The following is a 25,878-nucleotide window of genomic DNA, read 5'->3' as shown; positions in this document are numbered from 1 at the left end:
TTAATCATCTCGTTCCCACGCCTAAGTCGTAGCCACGCATTATTTTTTTTATATACAGGATGTCACCAGCGGGCCCCGTAGATATGTACGGAGCCCTGCTGGTGACAAGCCATATAAATAAAAATAATGCGTGGCCACGCCTTATTAATGAGTGGGAACAAGATCCTAATGTATGGCCACCAATTAGTAAGGTGTGGGAATGACATGATTAAGTAGTGGCTATGACATAATAAGGCGTGGGAATGAGATTATGCCTTGCAAAGTCGTGGCCACGCATTAGGATCTTGTTCCCGCACCTTACTAAGTCGTGGCCACGCATTAGGATCTCGTTCCCGCACCTTACTAAGTCGTGGCCACGCATTATTTTTATTTACACAGGATGTCACCAGCGGGACCCCGCAGATATGGGCCCTTTAATGCCTTAGACAATTATTACATGAAGTAGTCACGAATACAGAGCCTGAGGTCTGAGTGCAGCACACTCACACAAATCTGATTACCGCCTGACTCATGCAGACCTGCAGCTACTTTCTCCATTACCTGATTACTTAACCTATTGCGTGTAAACGTCTTGATCGGATTACTGACAAAATCTTTCTGCAGTTACTGGATTATTAAATTCATGTAAACGCAGTCACTGAGTGCGTCTACATGCACTCAGTAATCCGCCCCGTCTTCATTCCTAGTAAATTAGCCAGTCAGATGTTTTCTTATTTTTCTCCTCACTAAACTGAAGTTGGTTTCGTATTCACCATCTTTTTTATGTCACTTTTCCGGTCCACCTTAAGTGGCGCAGCAGTTAGCGTTACCTTGTGCACATGCGCCAGTTAAGGTGGAACGGGGGAGTTCGATCGAGAAGCTGGTGAGAAGGGAAGCCGATTTCAGCCGGGTGGATTACGCCTGTATGGGATTATATACAGGGGTTATTCCAGTCAACCGCAGCTGCTTTAGCTCCTCGCCTCCAACGCGGTCACCTGCGTTTAGGCTTGAACACCGAGCCGTCGAACGTCGGGCGCCGCTGCGAAAAACAACAAGCAGAGCGGCGAGGCGGAGCGAGGCCAACGGTCGCGGCAGCCGCGCCTTCCCGTCCTGCTCGTCCTTTAGCTAAAGACTAATTCTGTTTCTGTAAAACCGGCGTCAACTTTAAAGTCCTATGCTGAGCGAAGCGGCGTCTGCTTATCAGTACAGCTAGTTACCAAACCAGGGAGGAGAGCAAACGTTTAACTAACGAACACGAGAACTGACGGTGACGCTACTAGCTGCTAGCTAACGGTACCGACCCGTAGCTTATCCGAGTTAACTTGTTAGCCAACACAGGCTATGCCTTCATAAAACTTCGTTACCAGAGGTTTATTATCACTGAAAATGAGGAGTGATGTACAAAAAAAAGACATTTAAGCGGAATAAATTAGGAGGTAGCGTTAGCGTATGTTAACCCAGCTAACGCTATCGAACCTGCGGCCGTTTTAACGCTAGCTAGCTTGTTAGCTGTTCGGGCTGGGCGGTAGAGCAAAAATAGTATTGGCTACTATATTATCACGGTTTTTCACGGCTGTCGGGAAAATTGTTTAGTTAGCTAGCCTATTTACAGTCTTTCCCTCTTTTAGACTAGATACCAGCCTATATAAGCTGAAATTGGATTAAATGTATGTTTCTTACAGTACCACATCACCTGAAGGTCAAGACCACTTAACCCCGCTAACTAGGGTGAATTCAGATAAAGTGGACTGAGAATAAGCCATCAGAGCGACTCGCCCACAGCTCAAAGGGTATTCACTTCTATGGCATTGGTGCTTAAATGTCTGTGCTGAAATATTTTATTTAATCATGAAACCATCATAATAATCACTCAACAGCAACAGCATACACACAAATGCAGCGAAGTGTCTCAAGTATCCAAAACCCACGTTTTGAGCCTGGGCTTTAGGCCATGTCTTTCCTTTTTCTGCAGCAGATGGCCGTGAGCTGATCCTCAGGATCGTGTTTTGGGCTGCTCTTGTCCGTCTCCCTGGTTAAAATGTCAGTCCGTCGACCGGCTCTGCTCCTGCCCTACGGTCTGAAGAGCTGGCTGTATGCAGTGACCCGAGCCGTTGTGCACCAGAAGCCCAGAGATGTGGCAGAGTTCATAGCAACCTACTGTCAGAAGCTGTACGAGTTTGGGAGAGGTTAGACACATTCACTCCCTCGCATGGACTGAGCTGGACTGGGCTCAGTACACTGTAAAACTCCTCACAGTTAAAGGGAAATGCCAACGTTTTCAGAGTTTCTACACAGTGCAGTCTTTAAACTGTAAACACGCTCATTCAGTGCTTTAATTAATTCATTAAGCCACCCTTATTAGTCCTACAATGGGGAAATTTCACCTCTGCGTTTAATCCATCTATGCAGTGAAACCCTACATACACACCAGTGAACACACATGAGGGGGCAGTGAGCACACTTGTCTGGGTCGGTGGGCAGCCCTATCCGCTGCGCCCGGAAGAAGTTGGGTGTTGGGTGCCTTGCTCAAGGGCACTACAGTCACAGTCACCCTCACCTCCAGCTCATGAGTGCCCCACTTTACAGTGAGATATGTGAAATGTGCTATTTCAGAGAAACGGGTCAGAATAGTTCACAGTGGTGGTAATAGGAACCAGACCTCAGTAGCATATAGAAGTTACAGAGTTATTAGATAGCACACAAATAGCTCACTTTTGTTATACCTGTGATACCTCAGATATTCTGTCTATATACTATTTTCAGTTAAATATAGGGTTTAAATGATGTGTTCAGTTTTATGTACATTTTGCATGTACATTTTGTTTCCCTACGTTTTTGGAAACAGTTGTATCTAGAATTACAAAGATTATAAATACAACAAAAGATTCCAAACTTTTTATCTCATACATTAGAAAAAGAAAGAATTTCCTCAGTAAATGTAGATGATGTTTAAAAGGGTACTTGAGTAAGAGAGCAAAGAAATGAAAGTATGATCACTGTGACTGAACTTCTGCGCTGAGAGATGTTTTATTGATTCATGTCATCCTCTCTTGGACGGCTTCTGTTCAATTTCGCAGAACATCCAGAACTCAGCATTCATGACCTCACACGCCTGTTCAGAGAAGTTGAAGGTAATCTTAACAGCGTCTGTAGTGGGCTTAAGCAGTAAGTATGAAAGGTTGTGAATTCCTGGTTAAATGACATTTTTTAAGTGAAAGGAAGTCACCATGTCCTCCATGGAGAACACACTTCTGCACATTTGAATGCATAATCACTCTTTATTTGTTAAGTTATACATTATAGAAAATTACTTAAAATGTAGCCTGGGCAAAAGTGATGGCTCATGTTATATCGTGCTCTAAATGTTACAGAAAATGCCTTATAGGATGCATTAACCTATTTTCACTTAGAAAAAACCAACAAAATGGGTAATGTTGTTCTAACTTTTGCATATGACTGTAAATGTGTGCCACACTGAGTTGTTCCAGTCCTGTTGCCCTTGTCCTGGTGTATTTTAAACTGTAAAGCATGTAGCAGTTTATAGATGGAGCATGGCCAGGTGATTGGTGTACATTTCCTGTATAGATTTTGTAACAGAACCTTTACACTAAACTTGCAGAAGGAGAGCCAGCATCCAGAACATTTTCAGGCTCTTCTGGATCACCACAGGACCATGATCCACTTTTTCATGATGACTGGCAAGAACTTTTAGCAGAGAGGAAGCTAAGTATCTCAGCACTCACCAGAGATGAGATCAGCCAGAGCTGTGAAACTTCACGTCACATACAAGATGTAAACCACAGTGATGTAGACCCCGTGCTGTCAGAAGACCTCCTAACGAAGGAGCTGAGCTGCAGTGCCACCTCCCTGCGATCAGCTGTGTTCCAGAGGTCTCCTACACCTTGTCACGCAGAGCTGGTCAAAAACTCAGTCGTCATATGCACAGCCCCATCTCCGCCTGACCAAGTCATCGTAATTCATTCAGAAACTCTTCCTGATACCATAATATTCCACACTATAGGAGCAGTCTCCTCTGAATCATCAAGTGGGTCTAGCTCGGCCTTTAGACCTCCCACTTCAGACCAGGACCATGTTAGGGAATCCTGTGATGCAGGTGCTTTTGCTGATGTGGTGATATATAACAAAGTACCATCGGTTGGGGATCTCCCTTACCCTCTGTCCATCTCCGAAGATCTCTCCTCCCCAGCCATTGGTTTGGATTTGGACCAAGCTGAAGCTGCTCAAAATGAGATCAGCGAAACGGACCCGTCAGCAAAAGTAATACCCTGCATGCTCAGCACAAAGATTCAGAAGGAAGTTACTGAAGTTGTAAGCGAGACAAGGGTGAAGTGGAAATCTGCAACAGCCTCTCCAAAAATATCCTTTACTACAGGTACTATGTTATATTTAATACTCACACAGCATATAGTCATGCAGTGACCACAAGTGATCCAAGACTGACCTTTCCATTAACCCATAGGAGTTGCCATGTATCTTGCAAGGGCATTTTTCATATATTAAAAAGAACTTCAACTGATTTTTTCTTTCAACTTTTAATTAAATAATTGAATTGTTAATATGCAAGCAAAGGCATTCAGAGTGGTTTGATTTGAAATGTGCTGCTTGAAGAGAAGCTTCCTCGAGTCAGAGAGAGTTGTTCATAGCATTGTTAATAGGAACAAGACGTCATGGCAGAACAGTGTTCTGAGAAAACAAACATATTTTTGTTTTCGGATTTATGAATATTTTATTATATCTTATATTATATATTATATTTGCTAGTTGCTTTGGCTAGTAAATAAAATAACTATAATTGTGTTGTGAACATCACAACTCCTGACTCCTGTCACCATCACTGTAAAAGAAAAAAAAGAAAAGAAAATCTGAGTCATTAAATTACAATGAACCATTTCACACCACTCTGAATAACTTTGTTTACATCTCATCAGTGGAATTATTCAGATGAGTGGAATGTCCCTTTGATTTTGTCTCACTTGTAGCTGAAACAAGTGGAGAAAATCTGTGCAGGTTCTAAACGTTCAATTAATACTGCATTGATGTTAATTACCCAATTCATTTTATTAATTAATTTGATTTGAATTTGATATCGTAATCAAAAATGTACTTTGCATTTCTGTCATTTTTATCTTTAAATAGATGTGATATGAATGGAAATAGTTACAGAAATGTAAAATGCAAATCAAACGTAAATGTAATTGATTAATTATTACAGTTAAACAGTACAGCACGACAGCAATAACAGCTCTTCAATAATAACGCTTATTGTCCATTTTATCAGCTCCACTTTCTATATAGCTGCACTTTGTAGTTCTACAGTTACAGACTGTAGTCTGTCTGTTTCTCTGATACTTTGTTAGCCCCCTTTTACCCTGTTCTTCAGTGGTCAGGACCCCCATGGACCCTCACAGAGCAGGTACTATTTGAGTGGTGGATCATTCTCAGCGCTGCAGTAACATTGACATGGTGGTGGTGTGTTAGTATGTGTTGTCCTACTACGAGTAGATCAGACACTCACTGTCCACTCTATTAGACACTCCTGCCTTGATCATCCACCTTGTAGATTCTCAGTCCAGCAGTGACACTGAGGTGTTTAAAAACTCCAGCAGCACTGCTGTGTCTGATCCACTCAGACCAGCACAACACACTAACACACCACCACCACCTCAGTGTTACTGCAGTGCTGAGAATGATCCACCACCCAAATAGTACCTGCTCTGTGAGGGTCCGTGGGGGTCCTGACCACTGAAGAACAGGGTAAAAGGGGGCTAACAAAGTATCAGAGAAACAGATGGACCACAGTCTGTAACTGTAGAACTACAAAGTGCAGCTATACAGTAAGTGGAGCTGATAAAATGGACAATGAGCGTAGAAACAAGGATGTGGTCATAATGTCATGCCTGATGGATGGATGGATGGATGGATGGATGGATGGATGGATGGATGGATGGATGGATAGATAGATAGATAGATAGATAGATAGATAGATAGATAGATAGATAGATAGATAGATAGATAGATTGTTACATATAGACAAATGATGGACATTTGTAGGTTCTACATATTCTATGTTGTTTTTCTTCCAGTTCATAAACAGGTGTCGGACACTGCAGTAATGAAGCTGCTGAGACCTTGTATGCTAGGGTTGTCTGATGACTCTGGTGTGGACAGTTACGTAAGGGTTACTGAAGTGGTGACAGAAACTTCAGAAAAAGAAGCCGAATCCAGAGTGCCTCAAAACACACCAGTGCCTGCAGGTGAATCCACTGTATGAAAGGCAGGAAGAACATTTACCACAATATTTACAAGAGATTCCACATTAATTTGGAAAAGACCATTGCAGCCTTATTCTTAGAAAATATGTGTTTTGTTCTGATGGCAGATAGTTGATGAAGAATAGATTAAAATGTATTGATGTCTCCTTAGAAGATCTACAGCGTGTCCTCTACATTGTAAACTTGACATTGACCTTTAGTTACTATCTTTCCTTGAACAGGTCCAGTACCTGACTTGAGCCTGACCATTGCTCCTTTGCTGTGTAGACTGTACAAGTGCTCTTTGAATTTGTGTGTATAACTGTGTTATATATTACCTTCACCATTCTTCATGATCCATTTCAACAAGATAAGGCTCAGCCTTGTCCTGAGAATAGAGCTTACACGTCGGCTTGTGTTCCACAAGCATCATTGCTTTTGAGCGCCCCCTCTGGTGCAGTGACAACCTTTCTTTTCAGAAACTCCAACTAGGGCTGGGTGATAAAACGCTAACGAGAATTATCGCGATAAAACTTTTTCCTCGATATATAAGAAATGTTTGATATATAATACACCGTTCTCACACTTCTGCGTTCTAGCGCCAGCCCTGGTGGCTTTTTCTAGTGCAAGGAAAGCGACACTACTCTGCTGTCGCCAGCAGAGGCCTGTTCTCCTGTGACCGAGTGTGAGTGATGAGATCAGTGTCGTAGCTGTGCTGACCTACAGTGAACACATCTCTTTCCGTACATCCTAACAAGCTTTAGCAGCGTTAAATCACAATCACAATCCTCAAAAATACAGCGCCGCCAAAAAAGGCATATTTTAGTAATAGTGCATTCACAAGCAATGAAAGTGAAAGAAAGAAGTGAGTTAATGTGAGTTACAGCCCTGATTTAAGTCAAAGTAAACTGAGGATGCTGTGAGGCACGGGAGAGTGGGAGAACGCTATCTTTTTTTATCTGTTTTTAGCAACTGGCTAACTCGAAGCAGCTCTGTCACTCGCACAACACGCCGAATTGATGATACTGTACATCAAACATGACGCAAAAGCACCGCTTTTAGTTTAAACGTACCTAAAAGGAGGACTCTGTTTGTCTGGTGTTAGATATATTTCGGTTCAGCCCTCAAACTGCTATGGAGAAATCCAGTCGTCTACTAGCTGGAGTTTGAATACTGTGATATGTTCTAACATGGATGCGGCAGGACTGATGGCAGAAAGGCAGTGTAATCCATCACTGATGTACTGAGCCAGCTAATGTTTGCTGTTCATATTAAGTTGCCGTTGTTGAGAAACTAAACAGTTTAGCACTGTTTTTGGCCACTTGTTTAGCATTTCTAATGGGATAGCTGAGCACTCGTCACCAGACAGCTAAAAATAAACTTTTCTTTCTTAAATTATGACTATTACAAAAACTGCAGCCGTGCTTTTCCAGCTGGTAAAAACAGCTCACCAGACACTTTCTCCCACTGTCCCATGACAGATTTTTGAAATGTGCCACTGTTTGGTGAGTGGTTGTCATTTTCTGACCATAAAGGATAGTTTAAAACAGCAATTAACCACCCAGGAGCAAAAATCTGCCCTCAAACTTTAAAGAAATAATGATTTTACATTTATCGTATCAATATCGACAGACATAAATTTTGTTTATCATGATAACATTTTTGGCCATATCGCCCAGCTCTAACTAAAACCCATTATGCAACACCGCAGCACTGAAAATCCTACAAATACAATGTTTATAATTTATTTTTAAAAAGTATTTCAGTTCATAATTTGGTAAGTTGTAACAACAACCAAATATAATGTTGCTAATAAGCTGTGTTAATTGCTTTCTACACTTAGTTTTAATGATTAAAAACATGGATTCATGCGAGAATTATAACTAATGTGGAGTGATTAAAAAGTGTCGTGAGTAAAAATAGGGCTTTGCATGCTGGTGACTCGAGTTGAAATCCCCATATAAATAGTTATGTTGGTGCTTTTGGCTGCCCTTGGAAAAACTTATAACACCATGTTTGGTTTTATCTGAAAGATGATTTTGCTGTCTTTCTTGATGAGTGGTGCAATATACAGTAAATTCAATAAGGCTTAATTCATGTTTCTGTTGCCCTTGGTTCCTCTTGATCCCTTGCCCCCAAAACATGTGTGCATAGGTCTAAATGTTAATCTCGCACCAGTTAAGTCCTTGTCAGTTCTTTTTAGTTAAATTTCTCAAGCGCTTGGTAACACAGCAAAGCACTATAAAACTGTGTCTGCTGCATCTTTGTTGGTCTGAATGGGTTAGGGTTGGGCTTGGGTCTCAGCATTAGTAATACCAGTCAGCCTGGTTGGGTCAGGATGCGATACACTTCGGTTTCTGGCTTGAATTGAAAAACCTTTGCAGACCTCTAATGCACATACGGTGGCAATCAGCATTGTTTTTCTGTTTTCATAGGTAAAGAATGTGTTAATGCTTTGGCAGCTTCAGATACAACTGTTGACTCACTGCTGGCAACTGCATCCAGTAATGAACAGCTGAATGATGCTGAAATCCATCCTGAATGTCTACAACATGCTATGGACGAACTACTTGAGCAGAGTCTGGAGGAATATGCCAGACTAGATTTAGGTAGATCTCTATCAGATGTCAGAGTCACAGAGGCTGCCAGGTCTGTTGTGAGCAGCATGATTGATCAAGTCTTCGCCCAGGATTTCTTGGAGACTTGTGCAAGAGCTACAGTGACAGAACATATGAAAGAGATACAGTCTGATCTTGTAGAAGATCTCCTTCCTATTCATGATACTGAAAAAGAGATGTCTTCTGTTTGCTCCACTACTACTGAGCCAAGCCTAGAAGCATTAGTGCTCCACTTGTGTGAGAGAAGTGTTGAGGAGATTTTGTTTAAAGCTGAGATGCAAGTGGGACATATGGGTCCTGCAACCAGGCTGGAATATCTGGAGGACAGGGAAATGTCACTGGAGAGTCCAGAGAAAGAGCAGACTCCCAGAATATCTCCGGAGCCATTTCTAACTGAGGTAGCCAGCCCAGTGACAACAGAATCTGAGCTGAAGATGGATCCATCAACTGATGAACAACTGAGTGATGCAGAACGTCTGCAAGTTTGTGAGCTGGAACTTCCACAGCATGAAGTTGCTGAACCTGTTCTGGAGGAACTTGAATCAGGTAAAGCATCTCTAATTGACACCATTATGTCACAGGCCAGACCATGAAATATATTAATAAATGCAGGATTAGTGACTAGTAAATAGACTACTTACCATTTTGCCTGTCAGAATTGTTACGTAATTGCCTGACTGCAATTATTTGAGCTGCCCACAGTTATTTTCCACTTGCAAGGACTTTTAAATAGGTTAATATTAATAAAACAAAGACAATACAATTATTAATTGCAGCTATTTATATTGGAATTATTCATTATTATTATTAGCTAAAATTTCATGATTGTGACCAGCCTACTTACGATAAGTAAATAGTGTGAACTACCAGAATAGTAGTCCAATGAATATATTTCAACTACGCAGCTTTGGAACGCATATTTGAGCCAGTTCCATCATCCGATGAACAGCAGACTGATGCTGAAATTTATCAGCAAGGTGAACTTGAAGTTCCTGAACCAGTTCTGGTGGAACACAAATATTCAGGTAAAGTTCCTCTGATAGATGCCATTAAGTCACAAGCCATATAATGAAATACATTTGTGCAAAGATTATTTGCATGATTGTGAAAGTGTAATAAAAGCATTTGTCAATTCTGTATGTGCACATTAACAGCCACAACAGCCAAGCAACCTTGAACCTTGAAGTTTCAGAGAAATCTATAAATACAGGATGATTCAAAAGATTTAATCTGATTTCAAAATGATTTATTTCACATGTAAATCACTACAGAACAATGCAGTAAACTCTAAATAGTTTACTAGTAAAAAAGTGAACATAAAGTTTATTATTTAGTTTCACAAGGGCTCAATATGAACCTCCCCCAGCTGTGTAAACAACATCAACACAATAGTCAGATTCATTCCATAATTGATTGAGCGTGTCTGGTGGTACTGTACTCACGGCCCTTTCAATGCGATTTCGGAGATGTGTTGTGGAACCAATGCCGAATGCTCTGAGCTGTTGGAGGTTCACCTTTGATGAAATCCACATTGCACAATTATGATGAATTCACTTTTACTGAAGTGGAGAACACAAAAAGCTTTCTGCCCAGGGGTCAGCATCTCCTCAAGACGGATCCCCTCTTTTAGTTGGTATGCGATTGGTTCCTAGACGCCTCACGGTTGTAAAAATATGGCGCTCTGAAATCGGATGAATCTTTTTGAATCACTCTGTATTTACATTTCAGTATCATTGGCTGTGACCAGAACCAGATGGAACTGCTTTTTTTGCTGATTCGCCTTCTCTCTTCCATGACCAAGAAACAACTTTACTGGCTGTCTTAATACTAGAAAAGCTGCTCCAAACAGCTACCAAAATTACTTTCAGCAGAGGATACATGAGTATGTGCTTCCCAGGAAGTCTTTTAGAAAGAGGATGGACAACACGGAGAAGGCCAGCTTTGCCTTTCATTTCATGTTTGTTTATATTTATGTCATTTGAATATTTTGTGTATTTTATAATTGATTTAAAATACAAAACTCAGAAGTGTAGGCCTTGGACAGATGGACAAATATGCTGTCCCTGTAGCAACTGTGATTGGCTAGTAGGAGTATTAAGTGCATGCTTTTCAGCAAAACTTATGATGGGCTTAAATTTGATAATGTTGAACAGGATCAGCTGTCTCGTTTCTCTTGTTTCTGCTCATCTGTCTCAATGCCTCCTGCTCCTTTCCCCTCCTCAACTCCTCCACAGTCTTTCAGAGTAGGAAAGAGCAGTAAGAAGGGAGGGGGAGGACAGGAGCAGAAGCAGAGGTTTATGGACCCAGCCATATTTTTACTTAAGCTCCTAGACCCTGTTCACTTGGTATTAACAGCTGTCTCTTGTTATCCGATCATAAGTGGTCGGCGAGATGTATACCCATTAACACCTGCCATTTCAATGTGTTTCAACTACATCTCCGGTGACCACAAATGATTGGAGTTTGTGGCTGAAGGAAGAGTACCACCAGATTTACCAGTCAGTCTTTATCAGTTCTCAGAAAAAAATCCCATGAGTCCTTTTTTTGTGTAACTGTAAGATCTGGTATAAGCATGGATTGATAGTGCAACTAATGTAAACAGATTGGAGATGAAAAAATGCTCTACAGCTGCTTTCCTCTCTGCTGTAATGCGACAGTTTGTTGCTGTTAGGGACGCATCAGAAAGCATTAGCATTCACACTATGAATATTATGTGGTCATCTTCTCTGACCACCTCTGATGGTGGTTTGAGTGATCGCTTACAATGTATCTCCAAGATGTATAGTACTGCATTCACACCTGCACTGAGGTCTGTCCACTTAGTCTGATCACCCAAGATGAATGTTAATGCTTTATGTGAATGGTGTATCAGAATGTACTGTTTCTATACACAGGCGCCAGTCTGCTTTCAATCTCTGAGACCTATGAGAAGGAAATATTAGCTCCATCTGCAGAGGAGGAAACAGCTTCCAGTCCACAGTTATCCAGTGGACAGTTATCCACTGAGGAGACTTCTCTAACATATTCTGGTATATGTGAGCATACACCAGATGCCTCAAAAGCACTGGAGACTGTCGACAGTGAGGTGCCATACTCGACAGCAGAGCCTGAAATGTTGCCTGAAGCTGAGGTGGAGATGGAGCACAGGGTGGTCCATCAGGTGGACAGTTTGGAAGCACCATCAGCGAGTCCAGAGAAACAGCAGACTCTCAGAGTATCTTCTGAGCCATTTCTAACTGATAAGGATACTATAGCGACAACGGGTGCTACATTTGATCCAGATCTGTCGAGCGGTGGGATTGGTGCTGGCTTTCACCAACATAGTGAACTTGAAATTCCTGAACAAAGTCTGCAGAAACAGGATTCAGGTGAGGCTCCTCTGATACAGATCATGGGTCAGATGATGATCTTTTGCAATGCAAGGTCAGCTTACATGCAGTGAAAACTACAAGAAAACTAGTTTGTGTTGAGAGTAAATTAAAAGGATTGTGATGAGAGTTAGTGTTAGGAAATTAGGATTTTTCAGAAGCAACATTTTATACATTCTTGCACAGAGCAGTAAAAAGCTTGTGTCTTAAGTGTTGGTCAGAGTTTCTGATCTGTTTAGAGTAAAGAAGAACACGAAGGGACTGCTACAGCTGTCTAAAGGCTACTGCATGCTGCAAAAGAAGCTTTGCTTCACACAGCAGGCAGTACTATGCGTATCTATGCGTATAAATAGAGCCGCAGATGAACTTCTTTTACAATTTACACTGTACTCATAATGATTTAATGGAATTAAACTTTTAGCATTATTTAGGGTAGCAGCTAACTAACTTCACAAACTTGCTGTTTTTAGCTATAAGGTACAAAGTGAAATGAAATGTTATGATGTGAGTAGGTTTGTAATGTTAGCTGAAGTGAAAACAAATGCTTTTCATTTGTCTTTTTTATCTTAAAAGACTTATTATCTTGTCTTTCTTCTTTATCATGTCTTTCTCATGTAAATTTCAAGCCATGTCACCAATTATGGCTTTGTGGTCTGGGAAGAGGATGCACAATAATATCAGAATCACATCAGTATGGGCAGATAATTACTTTTAAAAAATGACAAGATTTTTCAAACTGATAATTGATGGTGTGTTTAATCTACTCTAGAAAAGCTAAAAGTTTTGTTGCTGGGCTCCTGATGTATCCACATATTAATCATTTGACTGCATTTGTGATATGTGACGCAGATATGTGCTTGAAAAATATCGGATTTCAGCCCATAATTGCCATATCAGTCCATTCTTACTCTGGATTTAGTGTTGTGCAGTGATAGTTAAAGGCTTTTATATTCAGTGAGAGATAATTACATTTGTTTAAGTCGCTGTGCAAAAAGTTTTTTCATATTATTTTTCTACATCATTTGAACATGGCAGCTGTTCTTTACCTTGTGTGCAAATTTTCCAATGAATGGACCAATGCAAGTGCTCCAAAATTGCCTAAAATAACTTCTTTACATTAACTGTCATTAAAAGTAAACACTGTTTTTGCCCTAACCTGTAAACTATTTTTGAGATACGTGTTTTTCTTTGGACAACGATAATAGGCTCTTTCAGTGTCTCTACACACAGGTGTTATTCTGCTCTTACTCTCTGAGATGTGTGAGGAGCAAATTTCACCATCATCTGCAGAGGAGAAAACAGCTTCTCCAGAGGCAGAAAAGCACACAGAGATTTTCCCTGATGAGGAATCAGATCATGAGCATGAACAGACAGAAGAAGAGGGACAGTCGTCCACAGAGGATTCTGGTACACCATCACAATCTGGTACAGTTGTCTTAAAATATGGCACTTATGTCCGTGAAGTTAGACTATACAAACTAAATGCTTGTTATAAAGATTGTGTGCGTCTTTAAAATATGAACAAAAAAGAAAATGTCTTGTTCAAGTCACAGTGAAGAGGAATCCACTGTTTTTTGTCATAGAAGTGCTGTATATCCATTATAGTGCTGTACAACTTTCCCTTAGTATTTAGTAAAAAACAATGGATAAATAACAAATGCAGTCTTTTCACTAAAGCCGACCATCTCTTTTAAAAATCCTCACCGGTTGCCACAGAGGCATTAGAAACTTTTGTCAGTGACAATAAGCTCTTTGAGTGTATTGTTTCTACACACAGGTGTCGTTCTGCTCTTAGTCTCACAGACTTGAGGATTATTGTCAGTGAGTTAGACTTAACACTTGTTTTACAAGTCTGTGAAAATGGAACTGTCTTGTTCATGCCACTTTGAAGAGGACATCTGTATTTTGTCATGGGGAAAATTATGTATATTTAACTTTCATGCTATATTTCCATTATGGTGTTGTGCAACTTCTCTTAGTAGTATTAACAATGGACAAATGGACAAACTAATGAGTCTTATCGCTATGGCAGACCAGCTTTCTGTGAAACCCTCTTTCTGCACACAGGTGCCGTTCTGCTCTCAGTCGCTGAAAGTTTTGAGGAGGAAATATCACCATCATCTGCAGAGGAGAAAACAGCTTCTCCAGAGGCAGTAAGGCACACAGAGGTTTCCCCTAGTGAAGAATCAGCTCATGAGCTTGTACAGACAGAAGAAGGGCAGTTGTCCACAGAGAAGATTCCATCACATTCTGGTACAGTTGCCTGTGAAGTTAGACCATTTAAACTAAATACTTGTTTTAGAGATTGTGTTACATGTCTTTAAAATATGAGTGAAAAGAGAATGGCTTGTTCGTGACACTGAAGAGGGCATCCACTGTTTTTTGTCATGGAAAAAAATTACTGTTTCTAGTTTTCATGCTGTATTTACATTATGGTGCTGTACAACTTTAGCATTTAACAGTGGATAAATAACTAATACAGTCTTTTCACTAAAGCGGACCATCGCTTTTAAAATCCTCACAGGTTGCCACGGAGGTACTAGAGACTCATGTCAGTGACGATAGGCTCTTTGAGTGTATTTTTTCTACATACAGATGTTGTTCAGCTCTCAGTCTCTCAGACTTGTGACGACGAAACATTACCATTATCCACCAAAGAGGAAATGGTTTCCAGTCCAGTGGCAGTAAAGCACACATTGGATTTCCCTGATGAAGAACCAGCTCATGAGCTTGAACAGAAAGAAGAACAGGGACAGTTGTCCACAGAGAAGATGTTTCCATCACATTCTGGTACAGTTATCTTCAAATATGGCACTTATGTCTTTCTATTCAAGTCTCACTGAATAGGACTGAATAGGATTTTTTGGAAAAACTGTATTTTTAGCTTTTATGCTGTATTTTTATTATGATGATGTACAACTTTCCTTTAGTATTTAACAGTGGATAAATAACAAATGCAGTCTTTTCACTAAAGCAGACCATCTCTTTTAAAAATCCTCACCGGTTGCACTAGAGACTCGTGTCAGTGACGAGGCTCCTTAAGTGAATTGTTTCTACACAGGTGTCGATCTGTTCTCAGTCTCTGAGACTTGTGAGGAAGAAACATTACCATCAACTGCAGAGAGGGAAACAACTTCTCCAGAGGAAGTAAGGCACACAGTGGATTTCCCTGGTGAAGAATCAGCTCATGAGCTCAAACAGACAGAAGAAGAAGGACAGTCATCCACAGAGACATTTCCTTCACATTCTGGTACAGTTGTCTTAAAATATGGCACTACTGTCAGTGAGTTAGACTTAACAATTGTTTTAAAGATTGTGTTACAAGTCTATTTTAGTAAAATTTAACAATGGACAAATAACTAATGAGTCTTTTCACTATGGCAGACCAACTTTCTGTAAAATCCTCTGTGGTAGCCACAGTGGCACTAGAGACTCGTGTCAGTGACGAGGCTCCTTGAGTGTATTGTTTCTACACACAGGTGTCATTCTGCTTTCAGTCTCTGAGACTTGTGAAGAAGAAATATCACCATCATCTGCAGAAGAGAAAACAGTTTCCAGTCCAGAGGCAGTAAGGCATACAGTGGATTTCCCTGATGAAGAATCAGCTCATGAGCTTGAACAGAAAGAAGAACAGGGACAGTTGTCCACAGAGAAGATGTTTCCATCACATTCTGGTACAGTTGTCTTCAAATATGGCACTTATGTCTGTGAGGTTAGACTAAATTAAATACTTAATTTAATGATTGTGCTAAAACCTTTAAAATATGAATGAAAATGGAACTGCCTTGTCATGTTGAACAGGACATCCACTGTTCTTTTGTCATGGAAAAAAGTATTTTTAGCTTTTAGGCAACTTTCCTTAAGTAGCATTAAACCATGTATAAGTAACTAATACAGTCGTTTCACTAAAGATGACCATCTCTCTTAAAAATCCTCATTGGTTGCCACTGAGGCACTAGAGACTCGTGTCAGTGACGAGGCTCCTTGAGTGTATTGTTTCTACACACAGGTGTCATTTTGCTTTCAGTCTCTGGGACTTGTGAAGAAGAAATATCACCATCATCTGCAGAAGAGAAAACGGCTTCCAGTCCAGAGGCAGTAAAGCACACATTGGATTTCCCTGATGAAGAATCAGCTCATGAGCTTGAACAGACAGAAGAGAAACAGTCGTCAACAGAGAAGCTGTTTCCTTCACGTTCTGGTGCAGTTGTCTTCAAATATGGCATATAGTTGTCTTGTTTAAAGCTTCAAAATGTAACTGTCTTGTCCGTGTCATTGAAGAATACATCCACTGATTTTTTTTTTTAATGGAATAAATTCTGTAGATTTTAACTTCAATGCTGTTTTTCTATTATGATGTTTCCTTGAGTAGTATTTAACAGTGGATAAGTAACTAATGCAATCTTTTCACTGAAGGAGATGATCTTGCTGAAAAACCCTCACTGGTTGCCACAGAAGCACTAGAGATTCGTGACAGTGAATTACAATGTAGGAGAGGAGAGTCTGGGGAGATTATATCTGAAGCTGAAGTGGAGATGGAACACAGAGTGGACCATCAGGAGGACAGCTTGGAAGCACCATTAGAGAGTCCTAAGAAAGAGGAAACTCTAGTAGCGTCTCTTGAGGCATTTCTAACTGATGACGATGGCATGGCGACAACAGGATCTTTATTTCAGAAGGTTCAGCAACAGAATGAGAATGAAATTCCTCAAAAGAGTGAACAGCATGAAGAGTCTCAGAAGAGTCTACAGCATGAAGTTCCTGAACCAAGACTGGATGAACATGATTTAGGTAAAGGTCCTCTGACAGATATTGCTTAGTCACCAACCAGATGAATACATTTATGAAATGTGTAGCCTATTTACCAAAAGTAGGGTTGGGAAATATGACTATATTTATAGTTACCTTGGTAAATTATTTAATGTTATGTCACGATTGCTTGCTGTTTTTGTGCACTGGGCACATCATGATTTTTTTCTATGCTAACCTTAAGCTTAGTGCTAAGCTTAGTGACTGCTGTAATGGAGGATTCATGGTTGCAAACCTTCACAGATTGAAATCATGACATAAACAACATATTTTACTTTTGCATCACATCACTACTAACTAGCAATAGCTAAAATTTCTGCCTGTACATGTCAAAGTTATAGCTTGCTACAATGTTGTTGCTGCTTAGCAACTGGGAGAGAAATCCAGCATGAGCCCCCCTCACATACATGTTTATTTTGAATTAATACAGTGCGATATGTGAATCACGAAGGAAGAATCACTATTTTCTTAATTTTTGGTAAAATATTTTAAATATACTGTTCTTTTGGTCCAACTCATATACAGTATATAAATATGTTGTATCATATATTATGTATCATAAAAATGTCCTGAAGTACATTGTTATTATATTTTTGCTATTTGGCTACATAGTAAAAAGGTTTTGCAGTAAAAAAAATGAACAGAATAGTCAGTCATTGGACTTCTAAGACATCTCCAGTCTATGTTTTGTCGTGCACAGAGGCCATCCAGCCCTCCGTAGTCTTGAAAACATTTGAGGAAGAACCATCGACTTCGTCTTCAGAGAAAACCAGTTCAGAGACCGAAGGTTACACTGTGCTTAGCGCTGCTGATGAATCATTTTATGAATTTATACTTACAGAAGAGGAGAACAGTTCATCACATTCTGGTAAGAATAATGTAAAAAAGTAAATGATTTGGCAGAAACTGAAATTTAACACACACTTGGCCAAAGCACCAATAAACAGTATTTTTAAAAAATGCTGGTTTGTTTATGCTTTTGAATAAATTATTGATAAACTCTGCTTTCAGTAGGGCCAAACAGAGCATAGAGCTCCATTTGCGTTCAAGGCAATGAATTCCATTATTTTTTGGTTATAGTCTTTTTCATCATTTAAAACCTGATGCTACGTTGGTGGCGGTGTGCTCCCGGCGGCTTTCTGCTTCTGCTGTTTTGCTGTATTTGGCATGTTGAGCAGGGTGCTGTGTTTTTAAGTGATATCAGGCATATAAAGGAGCAGTTCTTGAGCGTCGTGGGCTCTTGATGCTCAACATGAACAGTGATTATAATTCATTTGTGTAATATCCCTTATTAGAGTTAAACAGATTATTAGAGTATAACAGTTAAATAGTTCCACACTTCTGACGTTTTCTCCGTTGATCTGTTGCTACTCAGACTGTTGGAATGTGTGTATGCTGACGGATCAGGACGGAAACCAGCATCCTGATTTAATTACTATTTCTTACTCTCTCTCTCTCTCTCTCTCTCTCTCTCTCTCTCTCTCTCTCTGTGTGTGTAGTATGTGTGTGTGTGTGTATATATACACACACACACACACACACACATATATATATATATATATATATATATATATATATATATATATATATATATGTATGTATGTATGTATGTATGTATGTATGTATGTTTAATTGCAGGGGAAGTTTGAACAAGTAAGTCTTTAGTCTAGATTTGAAAAAAATTAAAGAGCTTGCATTTATAATATTCTCTGGACCACTTTTCCAGGCTCTGAGAAGACGTCAGACTCGAATGAAGAAATAAAAAAAGCCGCAAAGGGAGTGGCTGAGAAACATCTTGCCTCAACACATTTACGCTCATATTTAAAAAAGCGAAAAGCTGAAAGTTACCAGCGTATGGAGCCGGTAGATCAACAACTATTTGCCAGAATGGGCCTAACCAGTACAGATGAGCCTTGCTTAAAACGCATAAAATCAGCTGGAGCTCAGATCGTCAAGAGTGCCCTTGCTGAGAAAAACAGATTCATGAAGAGGATTTCACACTCCTTCCATCTAGCACACAAACCATGTAAGAGATGTAGTTCTGCATGTCTGACACTAAGTCTTTATTTAAAGTATTCAGAGTTTAGTGCAGTGCTTTCCCTTAAAGAACCCTTACCTTAAAATTCTGATTTATTAAAATGAGTTATGATGATAGTTATAAGAGATTTTTATGTAGTATATAGACACTGTTCAAAGTGTACCAGTCATTCCACCTTCCATCCAGTCTATGAATGCTAAGCAGCAAAAAACATTTTTGTGATGACACAGAAAACCACTCATTACATATACCTGCCTGGGCTAAATGGTCATATAACGATTAATTATGGCTGTTTTTGGCAGATAAAGCCACACACGTTATAGAGGACCTCAATGGTACACAAAAAAATTATATGTGCCCTTTAAATATAGCTAATTTGTGATTTACTGAGGTTCTGGTCTTAAAGATGAGACTTTTTGCAACATGTAATTCAGTAATAAGATTAGATTAAATGCTTACTGTCTGCATTGTTGTGTATTTTTAATCAGTTATATTATTTTTATTTTACATCTTGCTAAATGGTGATTTCTCAGCTGCTGCAAAGGATGCAGTGACTGCGACCAGACATGCTAATGAGTCTCAGAAACTGCAGAAAGGTAGAAAGCAGCCATTCAGTGCCGCAGCTAAACCTCCAAGGTCACGAAGAACTACTTTACCAGGTTTGCACACTTATACAGAGTGAATTTACTGGGAGAGAAAGCAAGAGAGAAGCAGTGAATGTGTAAAAAAGTAATGAGAGAGTGACTTTAGACATGAGTTTTGAGTGAATGTTAAAAGTTACATTAAACCTCAGAACTCAGGAGGTTCATTTTTCTATACCATTTGAGTGTAGTTCTATAATTAGGTAAAATAAACACTTTCCATATTTTTATCTATTCATTATTTCTTTCATAGCTTTTGTAATGGTACAAATTCATATTTAAACAGGAAATGTCAGGTGACACAACCAGACATAAACAATATATTTTAAAGTTATTCACCAATACTAAAGTTTTATATTAGTCTTACATTAGTCTTTGTTCTTTGACCCTTGTATAAAACCTTGTCTTTGAATTCAGATATATGCATGTATTTTTTTCCCCAAATACATAAACGTTATTATAACACTAACACATATTCATCGTTTTCCTGAGATCACACCACATGACGTGGTAAACTGAATCAGTCTAACCAGTCCAGACTCAAAAATGACGTTTCAACATTGTGAAAGGTCTACTGACCTTTAGATCACACCATCAAGGTCACTTGGGGTCTCCTTTATGGTGCAATAGCACTTTTTCTTAAAGGCATGTCAAGATAAAAGTCCTTTGTTGTTAGTTGTGCCACATGACATTTGAGGAAAACGGAATCTACAGACAGTTTTCAATTAGTTGAATACTTACTTGAATTATACATACTGAGTTGATAAAGGTTTTAAAATTAAGTCAAACTTTATTATTTTTGTTTTTGTTTTGTGTCTGAATTGTTTATTAGTCTTATTAATCTGCATAGAGATTAATTCTAAGATTGGGAGGCATAAATGAGTGAATTTTATTTTGATACACTGTAAATGTATTTACATAAACAAAGTACTGTAGAATAATGTGAGGTCATGTATTTACTGACTTACTTAACAGGAAAATAACAGACTTGGACATAAAATACATCATGTCAGTTACCCAGTTCCATATTTGATTACGTAGCCATGAAATTAAATCTGTTCATTTGTTTTTGTCGAACAGTGACAAAATCCTAGTGCACTACAGTAACTTTTCATCAAATCCAACTCGTAAATTATCTCCTACTTACAAACACAAGGGTGGTATTGATGGGAAGTTTATAATCAGGACATTGAATAGATTTTCAGCTACGAGTTAGAAGTAAAATAAAATTACAACATGCTTTTGTTATCACTGCTAAAAACTGATAAGGTTACCACTGGTAATAACTGATTTTTAAGGGTTGATGATCTGTTTCTACGTTACACAGAGGTGGCAAAGCAGCAAGGCTCAGCCAGTCAGGTCTGGACCCTTTATCATGTAGCCCAGGCATCTGATACAAGCTCATCATCCTTAACAGCGCAGACATCTTCACAGTCTAGTGATGCTGGTTCTGAGCTCAACTTCGAGACAAAAAGGCCTTCGCGTGATCCAGGAATAAACCTCAGCGAATGTCAAAGAGAAAAAACAGTCACATCGCCCCGGTTCACCATGGCAGCTGATGCTGAGGCCATAAGCATCCCAAATTATGTACTGAAGACTGAAAGAGAAAAAGCAACAGGAGAGAAGTCTTCAGACTCAGAAAACAAAGCTCGTGAAAAAGATAAGAAACCACAGGCTAAGTCTCAGAAGCGAGCACCTTTTCCTGGTTTTCTCTCGTTTGTTTTTCCGATGGATAGTTTCTGTGAAACCGAGATTTTGCAGATGAAGAGTTCAGATGGGAAGGCTGTTTACTCTCCCGGTTACATCCGAGTGCTCTATGTGGCCAACGATGCACCCGAGCCAAGACGAGACAGCGCGGCAACACCTCCGGATTCAGCAAGGAACGTGGAGTGGACTTTGAAAATCAGCGTAAGACGTGAGTATTCCAGCTTTTAAAGGGCGCATACATACCACGTAAATATGTTTCTAAATATAGCATTCACTCTGAATTCCACACAGGCCATGTATGGAAAATAAGCTTAAAAAAGGGCCACGTTTAAAATGATCTTGGTTGTGACAGCGCACTTTTATATGATCGTCCATTCCCTGAAGATTCACACTGAACTCAACAGTTTGTTTCACATTGTTCAGTTTGGATGTCTTCTTTTTACTGAGACACAACACAGCACAGTACATCAGTTTACATCAGTGTAAAAGGCACGTTAACATAGCCTGTTTAATTGTAAGGGATAAAGAGAATTAAGAAATGTTGTGTGAAAGTGAATCATGACCATGTTTGGTATATACTGTCACACAAATTGTACAAAAAATGTTTTGCTTTATAATTAACTTTATTATAATATTGATAGTTTCTTATTTTTGTCATTTCTGTTATTCTGTAAACCAGGGGAAGAAATCTGAGGACTGGAGTCCGACACAGTTTCCAGATTTCCCCATTCTAACACACCAGCTAACTTTGACAACTAACCAAGGTGTGTTTGGAAGGGAAAATCAGCAAATTGCGCAGGAATCTGTCTCTCCTTGACTGGTGTTTCCTACCATATCTCTAAACAGGGGAGATTTAAAAAGTACAGTTTATTAAGATGTAGTTGCTGTCCAAACAAAGAGTTATCTCCAAAATACTAACATTACAGGAGAGAGTAAAAACATTCTGTACTTTCAATGAAAGTTAATGTAAAGAGATTTTATTCTGAGCAGTACGTCTATTAGTCTGTTCGTCATGAAATTCATGCTATGTAAAGGACAGCTGAGGCTGAGCTAAAAAAAAAAAAAATTAGAAAAATGATAATCACAAATTTTTTTTTTGCAAAGTGATATGTAGACAAGTGACAAATTAAAGGAAAAAACAACATGAAGTGCCTTAGTAAAGGTGTTGGGCCAACCAAAACAACTTCAATGCATCTGGGCATGAATTCTCCAAGTCTCCAGAACTGTACTGAACACCGACCACGCTGTAGGGTTCAAGTATTTAGGGATTTACTAGTATTTACTAGTATTTATATTTAGTATTTACTGTTCTCTTGGTGTACGCTGCACATCACTTGCCCACCTGTAGAGAATTTGGTGAAGGATGATTCATCTGACTTTTTTCCACATCTCTATAGAGCAATGCAGATGTTTTTAACATCACTGAACTCTCAGATGGTCATCTGTAATGAGGGGTTTAAGTACTGTAACCTTATAATTATATCGCTCTCTCTGTAGTTGTGGATGGACTGTTGTTGTCTGATCATGTCCTGCATTGATAATCTCAGTCGCCTGAGGAACAGTTGCTCTTTTCACTGCATATTGCCCAAGCATCACGGCCACTGAGTGTGAGCTTTTGACCACAACATCCAATGTTATTTACTGGTGTAACTTGTTTTGAGCTTGTTCTGTCCTGTTGGACATACCAACCCAGTGCAAGCCTACGGTTCAACGACAGCGCAGCAGCGTAAAATTTTGTGTGTCTAGTCCAACATAAATGATGGAATCTAACGTTTTGCTAATAGTCCAAAATATAGAAATATGTATTATACGTATGTCTTTTTTCTGAATTTATACAAACACTATTTCATGTTATAATAAGTTTGTTTTTGCTAGTTTATGTTTATGAACAGCCTTTCACCCAAAGACAGCTGGGATAGGCTCCAGCACCCCCGCGACCCAGAGGGATAAGCGGCTGTGTGTGTGTGTGTGTGTGTGTGTGTGTGTGTGTGTGTGTTTATGAACAGAGACCTACAGTTGTAATATAATAAGGGAAAACACATTTGGGAACCTTAATGCACGTTTTTATTAAACAAATTTGTAACCAAGTTGAATTAAGTTAATTAATCTTTTAGTACTTTTACTTTCGATACTTAAGTACATTTGAAGGCAAATACTTTTGTACTTTTACTCAAGTGGAGGTCTAAAGGGAGGAACTTCTACTTTTACTGGAGTAATATTTTACCTTGGGTATCTTTACTTTAACTCAAGTACATGATTTGTGTACGTCGTCCACCTCTGCCTGACAGCAAGGTAGAATGTTAACTGTTCAGCTGTGTCATGCAGTACACCTGTCTGTATTTATTATTAATGTAGCAATAATTGTTATTTAAAATATTTACTCCTGAAAATGTTTTGTTCCAGCAGAGCATTCTACATCAGATACAGAAAAGGACAACAGCCCAGACAACAAATAGGTAAGCACAAGTATGTGTTTCTGACATTTTCAAATATGTTATCCATGCTTGTGTGGTGGATTTACTCTCTGCTGTCATTACAGTCTGCTGGACATTCTTTAAAGTTTCTTGGACCCCTTCAGACGCGATGTGTTCTTCTTAAATTCACCAGCAGGATTTCATTTATTTTTTGGCTTGCATTGTCTGAGCTATCTGAAAATGAGAATAAAAGAGAAAACAGTATTATATTCTTGTTATTTTGGCATTTTTGGGAAATACTGACGATTTTGTGTGTTTAACAGATTCATTTTTAATTTAGAAGGCTTTCTGTTTGAAAATCTGATTTGAAATATGTATATGTGGGGAACTGTCTGTGGTGCTGTCGTGAATTTGAGCATAAATCTTTAAAACAGTATTAGTTTACATACAGACAAGAGCAGCTCCTCAGGTGTGGAAAAGTAGTAATGGATGACCACAGCAGCACATTAAGGGTAACCAAAACTTCAAGTACAGAATGACTGAAGACCTGTGTGCACCCACGTCAAGGTGTGATATCATCATATAAACTGGAAAATCTAGATGTGCTGAACATATCCCTTATCTGTATTTTCATTACGTGTCCAGAATGGTCCAACCTGCTCCTTCTATGGGAAAAAATAATGGTGTTTTTGCGCTCTGACCCGTTCTAAAGCGTTTTGTCTCGTGCACTAAGCCTGCCTCTAAAACGTTTTCTTACTTGTGTTTATGGCACCTTGAACGAGTGGGTGGGAACAAAAAGTATTAAAAATAACATGGCTCACCTCCACCTCCCACCACCTCCTCCTATGACCAAGAGAAGACCAGTTTAATTCACATCGACTTTAAAGCTGCCCTGTGAATATTTATTTTCTTTGTTAACATTGAAAGAAGCAGCATTTCTGAGTCAGTAGAGGGAAAAAATCACAAAGTGAGTCACTAGTACTGCCTGAAGCCAGAGGTGTCAGTTCTGGGTTTTTTTACAGATCTTTTGAATATTACTGTCTCTTATACAAGGTCTGGCTCGATTTTTAGGTCTCAAATGCAAATTCAACATTATACTGATGCAGATTAGTAGACAATTCCTGTACATGCTCAGAAGACACACCCCTTATTAGGTTTTAACTGAGTTTTCTTTGAAAGTTCTTTCAGTCTGGACTAAGATTTTACTTATTTGAGCCAGAAACCATCAAAACCATTCAACTGAACCACCAAAGCACAGATGAGGACTTTTACTATTAAGGAAACAAGGAAACAAGCCCATCAAGTTTCTATTTTTTGATGTGCCCTAGGATGTGTATATATGTGTCAATCCAAAAAAGAGCTGTTTAACAAACATTCAGATATATGAAATGAACTTTGATGTATGTCAGACACTGAGATTAACAGACCGTTTATAAAATGATGTGTGTGCAAACTGACCACTTTATCAGAAACCCCTCCCTTTATGTTCATTCAGTATCTGTCAGTAATGTTTCAATATATATCCATGTTCATTTCATTTATACCAGTGTACATTGCATATACACTCACAGGCCTCACTCACCTGTTCAGTTGGGTGTTAAGACAAATAGCTAATCAGCCAATCACACGGCCGCAACTCAGTGTATTTAGGCCTGTAGAGGTGGTCAAGACAACTTGCTGAAGTGCAGACCGAGCATCAGAACGGGGAAGAAAGGGGATTTAAGGGGCTTTGAACGTGGCGTGGTTGTTGGAGCCAGACGGGCTGGTCTGAGTATTTCAGAAACTGCTGATCTACTGGAATTTTCACTCAACCATCTCTAGGGTTTACAGAGAACGGTCAGAAAAAGAGGAAATATCCAGTGAGCGGTCAGTTGTGTGGACGAAAACGCCTTGTTGATGTGAGAGGTCAGAGGAGAATGGGCAGACTGGTTCCAGATGATAGAAAGGCAACAGCAACTCAAATAACCAACCAACATCTCTGAGGAACGTTTCCAACACCTGGTTGAAAGTCTGACATGAAGAATTAAGGCAG

The 25,878-nt window shown here is 39.3% G+C and overlaps 1 protein-coding gene across 8 annotated transcripts; it reads left to right on the top strand.

Annotated features, from left to right (window-relative positions):
• Positions 1-845: 845 nt before the first annotated feature.
• Positions 846-24,110, top strand: LOC108436880. Of its 8 annotated transcripts, none has more exons than XM_017713611.2 (22): positions 1,035-1,272; positions 1,662-1,769; positions 1,952-2,165; positions 3,057-3,110; positions 3,599-4,372; positions 6,084-6,254; positions 8,687-9,415; positions 9,775-9,894; positions 11,764-12,237; positions 13,468-13,644; positions 14,305-14,490; positions 14,833-15,027; positions 15,299-15,487; positions 15,717-15,911; positions 16,265-16,438; positions 16,654-17,028; positions 17,747-17,914; positions 18,773-19,072; positions 19,618-19,743; positions 21,053-21,640; positions 23,836-23,888; positions 23,972-24,110. In XM_017713611.2, the coding sequence occupies exons 3-21, from the start codon at positions 2,018-2,020 to the stop codon at positions 23,886-23,888; spliced, it is 5,196 nt and encodes a 1,731-aa protein (XP_017569100.1). In that variant the 5' UTR covers positions 1,035-1,272; positions 1,662-1,769; positions 1,952-2,017; the 3' UTR covers positions 23,972-24,110. The 8 variants fall into 8 exon arrangements, with proteins under 8 accessions (XP_017569097.1, XP_017569100.1, XP_017569099.1 ...); XM_017713610.2 differs by having other exon boundaries at positions 13,468-13,662; positions 15,735-15,911; XM_017713609.2 differs by having other exon boundaries at positions 13,468-13,662; positions 23,839-23,888.
• Positions 24,111-25,878: the final 1,768 nt, after the last annotated feature.

This window comes from Pygocentrus nattereri, chromosome 2, assembly GCF_015220715.1.
Source record: "Pygocentrus nattereri isolate fPygNat1 chromosome 2, fPygNat1.pri, whole genome shotgun sequence".
NCBI classification, from domain to species: domain Eukaryota; kingdom Metazoa; phylum Chordata; class Actinopteri; order Characiformes; family Serrasalmidae; genus Pygocentrus; species Pygocentrus nattereri.
The sequence above is the reverse complement of the archived record's forward strand: the minus strand, read 5'-3'. Positions and strand labels throughout refer to the sequence as shown.

Bases quoted from the DNA above. Each gene is read 5' to 3' on its own strand.
- LOC108436880 (XM_017713608.2), top strand. From the start codon at position 2,018: ATGTCAGTCCGTCGACCGGCTCTGCTCCTGCCCTACGGTCTGAAGAGC. The intron at 3,111-3,598 runs GTAATCTTAACA...CTAAACTTGCAG, and splicing joins CCTGTTCAGAGAAGTTGAAG to AAGGAGAGCCAGCATCCAGA. The intron at 15,488-15,716 runs GTACAGTTGTCT...TTCTACACACAG, and splicing joins GACATTTCCTTCACATTCTG to GTGTCATTCTGCTTTCAGTC.